Here is a 15,833-nt window from a genome sequence, read left to right on the forward strand (position 1 = left end):
ATTTCTCTAATAATGAGCAATGTTGAGCATCTTTTCATGTGTTTGTTAGCCATCTGTATGTCTTCTTTGGAGAAATGTCTGCTTAGGTCTTTTTCCCACTTTTTGATTGGGTTGTTTGTTTTTCTGGTATTGAGTTGTATGAGTTGCTTGTATATTTTGGAAATTAATCCTATGTCAGTTGTTTCATTTGCTATTATTTTCTCCCATTTCTGAAGGTTGTCTTTTCACCTTGCTTATAGTTTCCTTTGCTGTGCTAAAGATTTTAAGTTTAATCTGGTCCCACTTGTTTCCTTTTGTTTTTATTTCCATTATTCTAGGAGGTGAGTCATAGAGGATCTTGCTTTGATTTATGTCATCAAGTGTTCTGCCTATGTTTACCTCTAAGAGTTTTATACTTTCTGGTCTTACATTTAGGTCTTTAATCCATTTTGAGTTGATCTCTGTGTATGGTGTTAGGAAGTGTTCTAATTGCATTCTTTTACATGTAGCTGTCCAGTTTTCCCAGCACCATTTATTGAAGAGGCTGTCTTTGCCCCATTGTATGTTCTTGCCTCCTTTGTCAAGAATAAGGTGCCCATAGGTGCATGGGTTAAATTCTGGGCTTTCTGTCTTGTTCCGTTGGTCTGTATTTCTGTTTTTGTGCCAGTGCCATACTGTCTTGATGACTGTAGCTTTGTAGTATAACCTGAAGTCAGGAAGGTTGATTCCTCCAGCTCCATTCTTTTTTCTCAAAACTGCTTTGACTATTTGCAATCTTTTGTTCCATATGAATTATGAATTTTTTTGTTCTAGTTCTGTGAAAAATGTCATTGGTAATTTGATAGGGATCACATTGAATCTGTAGATTGCATTTGGTAGTGTAGTCATTTTCACAATATTGATTCTTCCTACCCAGGAACATGGAATCTCTCTCTATCTGTTTATGTTGTCTTTGATTTCTTTCATTAGTGTCTTATAATTTTCTGTGTACAGTTCTTTTGTCTCCTTGCTGCTAAGTCGCTTCAGTCATGTCCGACTCTGTGCAATCCCATAGATGGCAGCCCACCAGGCTCCCCTGTCCCTGGGATTCTCCAGGTAAGAACACTGTTTGTCTCCTTAGGTAAGTTTATTCCTACATATTTAATTCTTTGGTTCCAGTGATGAATGGGATTGATTCCTTATTTTTCTCTTTCTGATTTTTCATTGTTAGTATATAGAAATGCAAGTGATTTCTGTGTATTGATTTTGTGTCCTGTAACTTTACTAAATTCACTTGTTCAGTTCAGTCGTTCAGTCATGTCCGACTCTTTGTGACCCCATGGACTGCAGCACGCCAGGCCTCCCTGTCCCTCACTATCTTCCAGAGCTTGCTCAAACTCATGTCCATTGAATCACTGATGCCATCCAACCATCTTATCCTCTGTTGTCCCCTTCTCCCGCCGTCAGTCTTTCCCACCATCGGGGTCTTTTCAAATGAGTCAGTTCTTTGCATCAGGTGGCCAAAGTACTGGAGTTTCAACTTCAACATCAGTCCTTTCAAAGAATATTCAGGACTGATTTCCTTTAGGATGGACTGGCTGGATCTCCTTGCAGTCCAAGGGACTCTCAAGAGTCTTCTCCATTATTTTGCTTCTTGGATATTTGGATTACTGTTTTTCATCAATCTGGGCTATTTGGGGGCATCTCTTCAAATATTATTCTTGCGTTTTATTTCCTCTCTTACTGGTATTCACACCTTGTGTGTGTTGTGCTCCATGCTGGCCCGATTTCCTCTAGGCTCCTGTCCTTTATCTTTTCCCTCCATGGCGTGAGGCTGCACACTCTCCACTCAAGTCCTCAGCTCTGCAAGTCCTGCCAGCCCGAGTCTACTGTTGAGACACCATAGTGGAATTTTGACTGTAGGTATTGCACTTTCCCATAATTGCTTAATACCCAGTTGGTTCCTGTCCATAATTCCTGTCTTTTTATTGGTTTTCCACTGGGTGAGACGTTGCCGTCACGTTCTCCGGATCTCCTGAAGCATAGTTTTCTCAAGCTCCTTAAAGGCATTTACATGGGTGACTTTCCTATCCGTCGCACTGTCGGGGCCTCTCAGAGGCGGCTTCTCCTGCCTGCCTTCTGCTTGTGTGTGGACCCCCTGTGCTGTTTCTTTGTGTGTCTGGTCATTTTGTTGTTGAAACCAGGGCGTTTCCGGTAATGCATTATAGCCACTCTAGACAGTGCAGCCGTCCTTCTCTGTGGCCGGTTTCTGCTTGTGTATCTCTGATGGGTTATTTTCAGGAAGTCTGTTTCCACTCCTCTGAGGTGTGGCCGTGGGTCTGTGCAGCCACCGGGGGTGACGGGTTCAGCGGCCGCCTGTGTTACACTGTCGGACTCTCAGTGTCGTGCCCGGGTGTCACACTCCTCTGGTTGCGGGTCAGGTGCTCTGCTTTCCTGGCAGTGCCCTGGGGTGTGAACTGCTCTGTGGTGGTGTTGTTCAGTCGCTCCAACTCTGTGACCCCACGGACTGCAGCACGCCAGGCTTCCCTGTCCTTCACCATCTCCCAGAGCTTGCTCAAACTCATGTCCGTTGAGTCAGTGATGCCATCCAACCATCTCGTCCTCTGTCGCCCCTTCTCCTCCTGCCCTCATCTTTCCAGTGAGTCAGCTCTTCATGCCAGGCAGCCGCCAGCCGGGCCCCTCTGCAGCGGTCGTCACTGAGCAGATTTGCAGTTTTTTCTTACCCTGGCAGGGCCATTCTTCAACGTCTCCTCCTGGCTCTCTGCTGACCGGTGGCTCACAGTTAGCCTTCTGCCAGCGGGAGCCACTGGCATCCTCTGACTCGGCCTCTGACTCTGATAGGCCTCTCAGCTGTGCCTGAGTGTGAACCGCCCCACAGTCCATGCCAGAGGGTCAGTTTCTTAGGGTGGAGCTCAGCGCTCTCTAATCTTGTGGTTTCCCCCTTGCCCCGAACGGCCTCTGAGACCTTGCTCCAGAGCTGGGGTGCCTACCCGCTTCCCTTGGAACAGCCTGCTTTATGAGCTGCTCTGATAGGGTGTAGCCTCCGGTCTCCTTGGCTTGCCTCTCCCAGCCCGGAGCCCTGCCCTGCCAGTGGGCTGGGCAGCGTGATCAGGGCCCTGCTGTTTTCGCCTGGGACAGAAACTCTGATCTATGAATGAGGTGGTGCAGGAGGAGAACTTTCCCTTGCTGCCACACTCACCAGTAATACAGCCTCTGCCACTCGGACCTGAGCGATAGAAATGGCAACGGCCCATCTTGGGGCGGCTGGGACCCCAGAGAGCAGGGCGCCTCGTCTCCTCGGCCACGGCCACCTGCAGTGGCACCTCCGTCACGCTCGGGGGCAGAAGACGGGTCCCTGAGGCTCCCCGCTCTTACTGACATCTAGTAGATTCTCTTGAATATGCGTTGCCTCATTTGCTGTGTGCCCTCAACTTCCAGAGACTTCAGTGGCCCTTTTTAATCAGCTCTCACCAGCCGTGGACATCTACCAGGGGCAGACGGGCCAAGACCCTCGCGCCTCTGTCCTGGAGCTGGAGCCCCTCGGCTCCCCTTCGAGGGCTGAGGTCACTGAAGGGCCAGAGTCCTTCTGACGGTGGACTCTGATTGACCTCAGTGGCGGCAGTTGGAGAACTCCCAGGAGGTGACTGAGAATTTCCCCTGGAAGGTCTTGCTGGCTCAGGAGATCGGCTGAGAGGGACTGGAAAGAGGAGCCGCTCCATGCAGAGTGCTGTGGAGACTTCTGGATGGATGGGGAGTAGGCGCAGGGCAGGAAGAGGCTGCAGGAGGGGGTCTGAAACTCTCCATAGTCACAGACAAGCTCCTGGTGACACCTCACTGCTGGGCCCCTGTCTGCATGGCAGGGCCCAGGGATTTGTGTTCAGGCAACTGGCGGATGGTGACAGTGGGGGCATCTGCCTCCCCTCCTGGCGGGCAGGGAGGGTGTCCTGCTCATCGTTGCGTGTTGAGTTTGGGGAACAATGGATGAGCCATCCTAGGTGTGTGACAGTTGAATGGTTTAGTGACTGTTGAAAGAAAACAGAGAGGAGAGGGCATGTGGACACAGGTGGGTTGGTGTGGGGCATGCTCCGTGCGAGGCGTCTGGGGTTACCCAGCTGGAGAAATGCTGCTTGTCTTGAGTTCCAAGAAAGAGGCTTGAATGAAAGGTACAGATTTGGAAGTGAGACAGCAGGTTGTAAAAGAAGGGAAGAGGTGGCCTGAGGTCATTCTGGGAAGGTGGCCCGGGGCTCGCACTCCTGAAGGGCCTGCTTGAGCGTCCCTGCTGCCTTGCCCACACTCCATAGCTGTGTCTGGTCTCTGCGGGAGGAGAACGCAGGTGTATTTTCATTGCAGGTTAAAGAACTCTTTTCTTCTCTGGGAGTTGACTGTAACATCTTGGAACTTGATCAAGTTGGTAAGTAGAATGGTTCGTACCTGTTGTTTGTAATCAACGTCCACAGGATTGACTTCTTTCCTTGTATTGCCTCGTTCAGTTCAGTTTGCTCCCGTCTCTTTGGGCTCGATGAGCTGGTTGCACCTACCTCCAACCCCGCAGAAGATGAACCTGTATGTGGAAGTACTTTGCGTGGATTTTTGCGTACATTGCATTTGAGGGGGATGGAAGGCAGCCGTGTTAGGCAGTGCTGGTGGTCCTCAGGCATGTCTGCCCGCTGTCCGGCGGCCTAGAGGAGGCAGTATCAGGACGAGGCGGGTCTGCCCATCTCCTGAGCGCAGCCCCAGGAGGGCCGGCGCGCCAGTGTTCCCGCTTTCCTGCTTCTGAATCCCATGCACTTTCCACGGGTGTGCGTGGAGAACAGAAAGCCCAATCTCTGCCTTCATGAGACTTCACCCCTCTCTTTAGCCAGGTCAATTTAATAAGTGAAATGCTCTTGAATCTTTGAGACTTTGCTGAAGAGTTTACCACATGGGGAGCCTGAAGGACCGAGGGCCTGGTTCAGTTTTTAGGAGTGGAGGGTATGTTTTGGACTATGAGCATAAAGATTTTTTCAAATGTAATTGTTGGATATATTTTCTGTGTTACCACCGTTAGAGCATATATTATGTTTGCTCTTTAAAGACGATTCTTATCTGTCTCTGCCTAGCCAGTGGATTATAGATCAGATTCTAATTTGAAAGTGTTCATTTAAAAAGGAGTCATGAGTCTGCTCTTTATTCTGTAAGGCTTCCTTTGAACCCCTGAGTCGTCGCTTCGTGAAGCTGACGACGCGCATGTGGGCATCTGAGTGTCGCAGCACTTCAGCTCAGCTCACAGAGCCTCGGAACCTTTGCAGGGTCTTCCGTCTCTGATCTCTCATCCTCAGATGAGGGGGCCGGTGTCCAGGAGGCTCTGTCGCGGAGCCTCGGGACCTTTGCAGGGTCTTCCATCTCTGATCTTTCATCCTCAGATGAGGGGGCCAGTGTCCAGGAGGCTCTGTCGGAGATCACCAGCCAGAGGACTGTGCCCAGTGTCTTCGTGAATAGAGTGCACGTGGGCGGCTGTGACCACACTTTCCAGGTAAACAGTACCGTGTGTTTCTGAAGGCTGTCTGTCCAAATTTTGTTTTTAAGAAAATACTTAAAAGAGGTGGAAATGGTTTTTACAAATCTGTTCATTTGTGTCTTTTGGAGCTTGTAAAATCAAAAGCTTCCCTGGTGGCTCACATGGTAAAGAATCTGCCTGCAATGTGGAAGACCCGAGTTCGATCCCTGGGTTGGGAAGATCCCCTGGAGGAGGAAATGGCAACCCACTCCAGTATTCTGTCCTGGGAAATCCCATGGACAGAGGAGCCTGGTGGGCTACAGTCCATGGGGTCCCAAAGAGTCAGACATGACTGAGCGACTAGGCACTATAGGATGATTATCAGATAATCATGATTACTTTAAGAGAAATTAACTTTTCTACCAATTCAAACTTTCAACGCTGAGAAGGAGAAGGTTTCAAGTGAGTTTGGAGGACAGAAGGGTGGGCTGCCCTGCTCTCTCCCTCCAAATGGGGACAAATGAGGCCTCCTTCCACCTCGAGGTTTAGGGAAATGAGGTCAGCACTGGCAGTCCAGCCCAGCGAGCACAGCTCTCCCACCAAGGCTGCTGGCCGTGTGAGCTTTGAGAAGCTCTGTTTGGTTCCTAGAATGCAGAAATGAACAGGAATCATTTGGTTACGTAGAGATAGATAAAAATTGATATGTAATAATAAGGACCTTATTTTAACTATCTGTTTGCTTTTATTAAAACTCTGCTCGTAGGTCCTTTATATATGTAATCATCAGCGGTGATGGATTAAATACTTAGGTTTAGATTCAATTAAGAATTACATTTTTGGGGCTTCACCGGTGGTACTTTGGATAAGAACCTGCCTGCCAATGCAGGGGACACAGGTTTGATCCCTGGTCCAGGAAGATCCCATGTGCAGCAGAGCAACCAAGCCTGAACGCTGCAGCTACTGGGCCCCAGCACCCAGAGCCCGTGCTCCCCGTCAAGAGAAGCCACCGCAGTGAGAAGCCCGCACACCACAGCTAGAGAGCTGCCCCTGGTCACTGCAGCTGGAGGGAGCCTGCACGGCAGGGAAGACCCACACAGCCAAGAAGAAATAAAGTGATTTTTTAAAAGCTTCATACATTTAAAAAGAAAGAATTACACTTTTGTGGGGAGAAAAGTTGTCTACATAGCACGTTAATCTGGGATCAGCATCAGTTTCCAGAAACTGCCTGCTTCATCCGTCCTGGAAGCAGGTGCCATTGCTGTAGCGTCCAACGCCTTCGGAGGCGCTGGGCTTGGCAGTGCCCGCTGGGAAAGTGCGTCACGGGGTGTGGGGGGTGCTTCGGGCTGCAGAGACGCCGGGTCTCCTCGGAGGCTGAAAGCCCTGCCCCGGGCAGAAGCTCTGTGCGAGATGGACGCCCCCAAGAGCACCCGAGGCGGGGGGCTGCCGGCCAGGGCCGGGGCCGGGGCCATGCGCCTCGCCGCGTCTGTGGTCCTGCAGCACTCGCACGGCACTCGCAGGACAAGCCGGCTCGGGAGCCAGCGTGATGACTGAGCAGCCGACCTCGCACAGACAGAACTGCCGTTCAGCCTCACGTGGAGCCTCCAGCCTTGTCCACGCTGCTTCTGGCCGCAGGGAGGGCCACGTGGACATCAGGTTGTGCCTCCGGGTCAGCCCTGACCTTTCCCAACAGATGAAGCAGAAGGCTTGTGTTGTACCGCAAGTTGCAAGATTTAGGTCAACCTATGAAAAATCAGGAGAAAACCCACAGTGCATGCCCGCCGATGATGTGTGAGCACTGTTTTCAGAGAAGACTAGCGCAGGTGGACACGGGCAGAGGATGCCGCTCCTGGTCTTACATCAGGCTCGTGTGCTCGCCCCTCCCAGCCATCCTCGGAGCCAAGTGCTGGTCGAAAGGAAAGTCGCTTCAATCAGAAAAGCTGGCATCTGGGGAGAAGGGGACCCACGTCCCAGAACCAGCTGGCAGGATTCTGCTTGGCCGTGAACGTTTTTAAAGGGAAAAGAGGGAATCAGTTAATCGCTAAGGTGGGAGGCCAGCCTCTCCGTCGCCTCCCATCACGTGCGACCCGCTGACACCTGCAGCCCTGCTTGGCTCCATCGCACCCTCTCGGTTCCTGCACACTTGCTGAGGGCAGAGTGTGCTCGAGAGTCACTCACGTTTTAACCACTCAGTTCCTCATGCCTTTTTACACCTTTTAACCCGGGAGGGGAGTCCCCCGCTTGGCAAGGCGTGTGTGCCTCCAGTAGAGCAGAAGTCAGGGGCCAGGTTAAGTGCCACCCAGTGAGCTCATTGTTATGGTTAAGGTCTGAGGAGAACAGAGTGAGCCAGCAGGAAGGGCCCAGAGAGCTGCTTACGGAGCGAGCTTGTCTGACATGGGATGAGGCCCGACCTCCCCGCCATCTGACATGTGCCTCCCTGTTGGGTGATAACCAGTGCGTTTATCTGCTGTGGCATCGGTCTGACTAGTCGGGCCCAGCCGAACACCCTCCAGATAAATTCACAGTCCAGCTTACCTGCACTTCAGGTTAACTGTCCCTGAGGTTTCTATAGAAGCCGTGTGTGCTGAGTCAGCTCGGTCATGCTGTGTTCTGTCCTTTGACTCCCCCAGGCACATCAGAGTGGTTTATTACAGCAGCTCCTCCAGCAGGATCCGGCGTATGACTACGACCTCATCGTCATCGGTGGGGGCTCTGGGGGCCTCTCGTGTGCTCAGGTAAGAAGAAGCAACCGCCATGGATGATCCTCACGGCGATGGCCATAAGCCTCCCTTCTGCCGTCGATACTTAGGCCGTTCCAGTCTGCGCTGCTGTTGTGGCATGGCTGGGTTAAGAAAGAGGAGAGACTGTTTCTTCACAGACACGGTCTCATCCTTCAGGGGAAGGTCGGGAAAACGACGAGGTGTCCGTGTGTCTCTGTTCGCAGGAAGCCGCTGTCCTGGGGAGGAAGGTCATGGTGCTGGACTTCGTGGTCCCGTCCCCCCGTGGCACGGCCTGGGGTGAGTGGCTCTCCTGCTGTCGTCGGGGGGCTTGTTGTCTTTGGTTCTCATTGGTCTGCCTTGGTCCTCACCACAGCCCCAGAGGGTGACCCGCCTGCCTTGGGCTGAGGACACCGTCCCCGGTCCTGTGTTAACAAGAGACACCAGAAAGATAACACGAAAATGATTAAGGAGGATTTTGCAAAGGGAAATTCCATGCCCCAAGTGTTCCACCGCGTGTGCCAGGATAACTTTGCACCCACATGGGGGTGTTTCACGGTTGTGGTCTCGCAGCGGGGTGTGCCCCATCATGCTTGCCTAGGTTGGCCGTGACGCTTTTCTGTGTCTCTGCGTGGATATTATAGCCGACACCCTGGCTGCAGGAAGGTCAGCTGAGTACCGTGTGTGCACTCCAAGTCCATTTGGTGCACACTTGTCCGCTTCCCTTCTGCTTCCCCGTCCCGGGCACAGCCCTGCCTCCTGGTACCAGGGGGACGCGCTCTCGGAGGGCACCGATGTGAGTGTCTGTCTCACCCCGTGTTGGTGAGAGTCCAGGCAGCTGGTGGCGGGTGGTACCGGCCCAGAGGAGTCAGGGTTGCCCAGGGAAAGGCTGGAGGCTGGCCCTGCCTGGCCTCAGAGCAGCGTGTGCCCAGTTAGCCTGACTCGGTCCTGACTATCTTGTGATTGGGACTCAGGTGGAAGTCTTGGATTCTGTACCCAGGAAACTGTTCGAATGCACGTCGGAATTTGCTCATTCCTGGGCCTCCTGCAGGGACCCTCGGTCACTGTAACGCACATCGTTCTGTGTACTGGTGTGTGACGCTGACCCCACAGTCGTCAAGGCTGTTGTTCCCACGTTTTCATAGCACCCGCTCTGTGTGTGTAAGCCACATGAACACACACATGCACACACAGCATCACAGCTGTGGCTCTCGCTCAGGTCTTGGTGGCACGTGTGTGAATGTTGGCTGTATCCCGAAGAAGCTGATGCACCAGGCCGCGCTCCTGGGGCAGGCGCTGACCGACTCCAGGAAGTTCGGCTGGGAGTACAGTCAGCAAGGTGGGTGATGCGTGAAACCGTCCAGACTGGGAGGAAAGAGGGAAGAATAGGTTTCTTAGAAATGCTTGCTCTTTCTGTTTCTGTAGTTGACTTTTACGCTAGTTTAATAAACACTCGTTAGGAGCTCACATGTGCCAGTGGGACCCAGGATTCCAAGACGGTCAGTGCAGACCTGCTGTCGGGGCCTTAGGGCTGGGGAAGGGTTGTTGCAGCCCCGGCCATCCCAGACGCACAGCAGGGTGTGCGGGGGCTTTCAGGGCAGGAGTTAGGACGCGAGTCTAAGGAGAGCGCTGACTTGGGTGGAACGCCACGGGCAGGCTGGATGGAGCAGGGTGGAGTGATGTCCACGCTGGCCTGGAGGTGGTCCAGGGGCCTCTGAGCGCGTGTGAGAAGGTGGAGGAGTGCGGCAGACCTGGAACACACAGAACAGTGAAGGGGGGCGTGAGAGCCGATGAGGCTAGAAAGCTGTTGAGAAGAAGAGTGTGCGGAACTTCCGTACCAGCAGCAGTAACTCACAGAAGTGGAATAACGGGGATCACAGCAATCGTGATACAAGGGCTTGGAAGGCACTCCGCTGGGGTGTACAGAACACTCAAGGGAGTATGAAAGCACAGCAAAACCGTGCTCTGATTCTGGAGGGAATGCTTACGTACTGTGAAGGCGTTATCTCAGAGCTATTTCGTAAAGTTTATTTAAAGTCCAAGGAAAATGTCAGAATTTTTTTTTTCCTTTTGGAACTGGACAGATTATTCTCAAGTTCGTATTGAAAAGTAAATGTGTGAGGGTAGCTGTGCCACCTTTGAGGAACCAGGGGAGCGACATTTCCACCTGAACTTAAGATGCTGTTGCTCGTCACACGACCAAGCGGTCAGGTGGTGCAGCAGAGCAGGCCTTCCACGGACCTGCCACCTCAGGGCCCTGGGGACCTTCCAGGGGTCCTGCTCCTGACTCTGCAGGTCTGGGGAGGGGTCCCCAGGAGCCACGTATCTCAGCCTGCTTCTTGGGGTGCTGACATGCAGGCATGTTGTGAAACTTCTGAAAATGTCTTTTACACAAACCAGAAGCAAAGGTCCCTGGGGCCATGAGACGCACGGTTCTCTGAGGCCTGGGAGCCTGGCCTGTCTGGAGAGAGGGGCCGACAGAGGACGTGAGCCTGGCAGAGAGCTAGTCAGTGGTGGTCGTAACCCCGGGATCAGGGGCGTGGGGTTGGGGAACACAGTCACCAGACTGACCGTCTGGACCACACGGTCTTAGACCTGTTGTCCTGTTGCTGAGGTTGTAGGAAGGGTGATGTGACATCTGGGCCGTAATCGCTGATGTCGCCCAAGTCCCCACACACAGTGACTCTGTCCTCCACTGGGCTCTGGGGTCCCTCAGCCTGGTGGGCGGGTCCCTGAGTGCGCTGGAGGGTCAGGGTCCAAATGGACCGAATGAACCCCCGGTCGGCTGGGTTTGTGGTTGAGGGTCTCACCAAGCTTGACAGGACCCTGGACCAGTGTTTCCCTGGGGAGCATCAGCAGATGGGGTGAATCCAGGAAATGAGCCCCCCTGGCAGGCCCAGGAGTAAGCAGGAGCCTTGAATCCACTGGCCTCACCCTGGCTTCGGCAGGAAGTGGTGAGCTCTCACCTGAGTGCCAGTGTTCACTGTCGCAGGCCTGCCTGCGGGCACCCGTGCCCCACCTGTGGATCCCGGGGCCGGCCGTGGGAGGGCTGTTTCCTGCCCCACTCCGTGCATTTTCATCACGTTCAGAACTCTGCTTTCTTCTTGTTTGTCACATGAAAGAAGCTGTGTGTGTGAGTTGCTCAGTCGTGTCCGACTCTTTGCAACCCCATGGACTGTAGCCTGCCAGGCTCCTCTGTCTATGGGATTCTCCAGGCAAGAGTACTGGAGTGGGCTGCCATTTCCATCTCCAGGGGATCTTCCCGACCCAGGGATCGAACCCGGGTCTCCTGCATTGCAGGTGGATGCTTATCTCCTCAGCCACCAGGGAAGCCATGGTGGCTGTAATTGGCATACGAAGACTTCTTGCTAATTATCTTCTATTCACTTCTGGATCCTTAAAGCGATGGACGCGCGTGTGCCATGTGTGACTTCACGGTGGCCGTGCAGCCCCTCACACCCGCCTGCCCCTGGTCTCTCCCCAGTGAGGCACAGCTGGGCCACCATGACAGAGGCCATCCAGAGCCACATCGGCTCGCTGAGCTGGGGCCACCGGCTGGCCCTGCGGGAGAAGGCAGTGACCTACGTCAACTCCTACGGGGAGTTTGTTGAGCACCACAAAGTCAAGGTCAGTTGGGCCTTGGATGCTCGCACACTGGTTGCACCCCTGACTTGCGCCTGCGCCCGCGTGAACTGAGACTCCGTGTTGAGGGCTGCACCCAGTGTGCGAGCATCCTGGTGTCCGATCAGTCTGGTACTAAAGGAAAAGTGAAGTTTGCTTTGCTTTTTTCAAGGCAACCAATGAAAAAGGACAGGAGGCGCTTTACACTGCTGCGAAGTTTGTCATTGCGACAGGAGAGAGGCCGCGCTACTTGGGAATCCCAGGAGACAGAGAGTACTGCGTCACCAGGTGGGGTTAACTAGGCCGTCTGCCCGTAAGTTGCGTTACGTCTGTGTCTCCAGACTCTTCACTCCCTGGCTTATTTCACGAGAGATTTGCATTGACGACAAGCGGAAGGGCACGCAAGGCGGAGCTGAGGGCACAGACGCAGTGTCTCCAGGCCTCCGGGCGGGAGAGCGAGTCTGGGCTTTGGTCCACGCTCGCTGGAGCCCAGGGCGAAGCAGCATTTGCCGCTAGCTTCAGGCTTTCGTGTCTGTGATGGTGGTGGACCGGGTGACCAGGAGACTCGCTGTCCCGATGCTGGGACTTAACAGGAATTCCCAGTGGACAGTTGTCAGGAGGACCTGTGACCTCGATGTATGAAGCAGGACGACGACTCGCACACTTTCTCGACCAGACGCACTTTAAGAATCACGCTTTTCACTGTGGCAGTTCAGGTGGACACCCAACGCAGGCTTTGCACGTGGGCCACTGTTCGATTTCCAGTCTCCTGGCTGGACGTCCTCCTCCGAGGTGGACACACCTGCAGCCCCGAGAGCCGCTCCCCCAGCACCCACGTGCTCTGGTCCCGGTGCCGTCCCACATGGAGCCCCTTCTCTCTGCAGCGACGACCTGTTCTCGCTGCCCTACTGCCCGGGCGCGACCCTGGTGGTGGGCGCGTCCTACGTGGCGCTGGAGTGTGCGGGCTTCCTGGCCGGCCTGGGCCTGGAGGTCACGGTCATGGTGCGCTCGGTGCTCCTGCGGGGCTTCGACCAGGAGATGGCGGAGAAGGTGGGCGCCTCCATGCAGCAGCTCGGCGTGCGCTTCCTGCGCAAGTTCGTGCCCGTGGAGGTGAGTCTCGGCCATCGTCCTGCCGGTCCAGCTCCACAAGCTCCCCTTCTGTTTGATTTTTTTAAAAATCCTGAGGCATTTGGGATGTCAGTTCCTCGACCAGGGATCGAACCTGTGCCCCCTGCAGTGGGAGTGTCGAGTCCTCACCTCTGGGCCACTGTTTCCAGGAGGGAGAGGCTCCTCCTGGGGCTGCTCGTGTTACCCTTGTTCACCCTGCTCCCCAGGGACCCTGAGGGCGGGGTGCCCCTTCCAATCCCTGCCCGCCCCGCCTCTGCCCACAAGCACGTCTCAGTGCTGATGGCTCTACTAGCATCCGCCTCAACTCCACACCGTTCATACAGCCGCCTGCTGGGCGTCTCCGTTTGAATGCCTCTCAACATTTTAAATGCAACAAGAGAAAATAAAGCTCCCGATTTCCCGCCCAGTGTCCTCCCGCTGCCGTCCTGGCCTGTCTCCATCCTTGGGAGGTCGTCCCCCAGTACACACGGACCCCCGCGACGTCCAGTCCACTCTTCCCGCTCACCCAGGGGCTTGTCTCTCCCTCAACCACCCTCGGGCCGGTCCTCCGTCCTCCAGCCCTGCTCCGTGCACACGGAACACGCCCGCCTGCACACACGCCCTGACCCCCCCCATGCTGTGTCACCTGCGGAGAGAATCCACGCGCTGTCCATCCTCACCAGGTCCAGCAGCTGGAGAGGGGCCTGCCTGGGAGGCTGAAGGTAGTGGCGAAATCCACGGAAGGGACAGAGACAATCGAGGGCATTTACAACACGGTGAGTGTCTGCCAGGTGAGCAGGGGCGGATGGACACGCTTGTGAATTGGCGCAGATGAAACACGTGGGGAGATGATACCAGGGTTGACTTTTTTGACTCTCTGTGAGAGTCTAGTACATATGGAACATGTTGGGCTGTTGATATTTGATGGTTTTTGGTGGCACACGAAGAATACGATGCTGAAATATGCGGGTGTGTGTAACAGTGCAGGGAACAAAATCTGGAAGCAGGTGTGAGTGGAAGTTGCTCAGTCGCGTCCAACTCTTTGTGACCTTGTGGACTATACTGTCCATGGAATTCTCCAGGCCAGAATACTGGAGTGGGTAGCCGTTCCCTTCTCCAGGGGATCTTCCTAACCCAGGGATCAAACCCAGGTCTCCTGTGTTGCAGATTCTTTACCAGATGAGCTACATGGGAACCTGGAAGCAGGTGTGCCTGCCTGCTGTCAGCGCTCACTTCTGGGGAGTTAGATGTCTTATACATTTCTGCATTTGACCATTTTTGCAATAAGCATTGATTATATTTTATAATCAAAAGCAACAAAAACAAGCTACGTCAAATCTGCAAACAGTGTGAGTAGTCCGCGGACCCTTGGGTGGCAGTCGTTATAACTGAAACTCATGCAAGTCAGACATTTCTCGTGTAAACTGTAGTTTATCGCTAACCTGGGTCAAACTATTCATGTATGGTTCATATACTCTAACAGTATGTTTTTTTTTCAACTAAAAGTGAATGATATTGTGAAGATGACCAAAGCCAAAGGTAGGTGTAAGGAAAACAAGCATAAGAACCAGCCCCTGTCGGGACTGTGATCAGGGCTGTGATGCGTGTGTGACCACTGGAAGTGCTCGCTGCTGCACTGCCCAGGCTTCCAGCTCACGCTGCGTCTGCCCTTTGACCTAGGCCGTCTGTCGTAGCCCCCAGCAAAGTTAGTACATTTCTCTATAGACATCAAGAACATCTTCCATTAGACTTATTCCTAGGCATTTACATATTTTTGTATAGTTACAAATGCTGTTTTTGAAAACGTGTCATTATCTTTCACAGTCTGTTGCTGATATATAGAAAGGCTGCTCACTTGTGTGATTGTGTGATCGAATTGTGTGATTCGATTCAGCTGAGCCCGTTTGATCACGTGTCCTTAAACGGTTCAGCGTCTTTGTTATACATGCGTAGCAAGGACTTGCTTCCTTCTGTTGACTCTTCCTCTTCTTCCTTTTCCGCGTGAGGGCACCAGCCACGGCCCCCACGCAGCGCTGACAGGAAATGCAGACCTGGATGCTCCAGCCTTGCTCCGGGGTCGGGAGGGAGGTTTCCACTGTTTCGTGGTTAAAGAGCAAGGTTTTCCCATAGGGTTTTGGTAGCTAATCATGGTAGAGAAATCATTTTCTATTTTTGTTTGCTAAGTTGTTGTTGTTGTTATTTTGGTTTTTTGTTTGTTAAAAGTCAGCAGTAGGTGTTCAGCTGTAAGAATGTTCCTTTTGTGGCTGTTGATTATCTTTTCTTTAATCAGTGTGTTGCATTGTATTGATCTACAGTCAACTGTGTATTACTGGTGTAAATCCAACTGGATGATGAATGGTTCTTTTTATATATTTTTAGATTTGGCTATTTAAAATTTTTGTATCTATATTCATGAATTATATCGGCTTATAATTTTCCTTTCACATATTGAACTTCCCAGATTTTGATATCAAAGTTTTCTAGCTCATGAAAGAAGTCCGGAATATGCCCCTTCTTTTTCAGTTCTCTAGAAGCATTTATGTGCTACTGGAATTGTTGTTTTTGTTCAGTCTCTAAATTGTGTCTGACTTTTTGGGACCCCAGGGACTGCAGCACACCAGGCTTCCCTGTCCATCACCAGCTCCTGGAGCTCGCTCAAACTCATGTCCATTGCGTCAGTGATGACATCCAACCATCTCACCCTCTGTCGTCCCCTTTTCCTCCTGCCTTCAGTCTTTCCAAGCATCAGGGTCTTTCCTAATGAGTCAGTTCTTTGCATTGGTGGCCAAAGTATTGGAGTTTCAGCTTCAGCATCAGTCCTTCCAACGAACACCCAGGACTGATCTCCTTTAGGATGGACTGGTTGGATCTCCTTGCAGTCCAAGGGACTCTCAAGAGTCTTCTCCAACACCACACTTCAAAAGCATCAGTTCTCC

The 15,833-nt window shown here is 52.9% G+C and overlaps 1 protein-coding gene across 1 annotated transcript in view; it reads left to right on the plus strand.

The window, feature by feature from the left end:
- Positions 1-15,833, plus strand: part of LOC104981581 (thioredoxin reductase 3-like) — a 24,773-nt gene that overhangs the window by 5,536 nt on the left and 3,404 nt on the right. Inside the window, exons 2-10 of the mRNA XM_010830760.1 lie at positions 4,239-4,390; positions 5,382-5,491; positions 8,083-8,187; positions 8,397-8,469; positions 9,389-9,508; positions 11,654-11,796; positions 11,963-12,078; positions 12,675-12,900; positions 13,581-13,673. Coding sequence (XP_010829062.1) covers positions 4,239-4,390; positions 5,382-5,491; positions 8,083-8,187; positions 8,397-8,469; positions 9,389-9,508; positions 11,654-11,796; positions 11,963-12,078; positions 12,675-12,900; positions 13,581-13,673 — 1,138 coding nt within the window. The remainder of the gene's footprint in view (positions 1-4,238; positions 4,391-5,381; positions 5,492-8,082; positions 8,188-8,396; positions 8,470-9,388; positions 9,509-11,653; positions 11,797-11,962; positions 12,079-12,674; positions 12,901-13,580; positions 13,674-15,833) is intronic.

This window comes from Bison bison, unplaced genomic scaffold (assembly GCF_000754665.1).
Source record: "Bison bison bison isolate TAMUID 2011002044 unplaced genomic scaffold, Bison_UMD1.0 scf7180017859153, whole genome shotgun sequence".
NCBI classification, from domain to species: domain Eukaryota; kingdom Metazoa; phylum Chordata; class Mammalia; order Artiodactyla; family Bovidae; genus Bison; species Bison bison.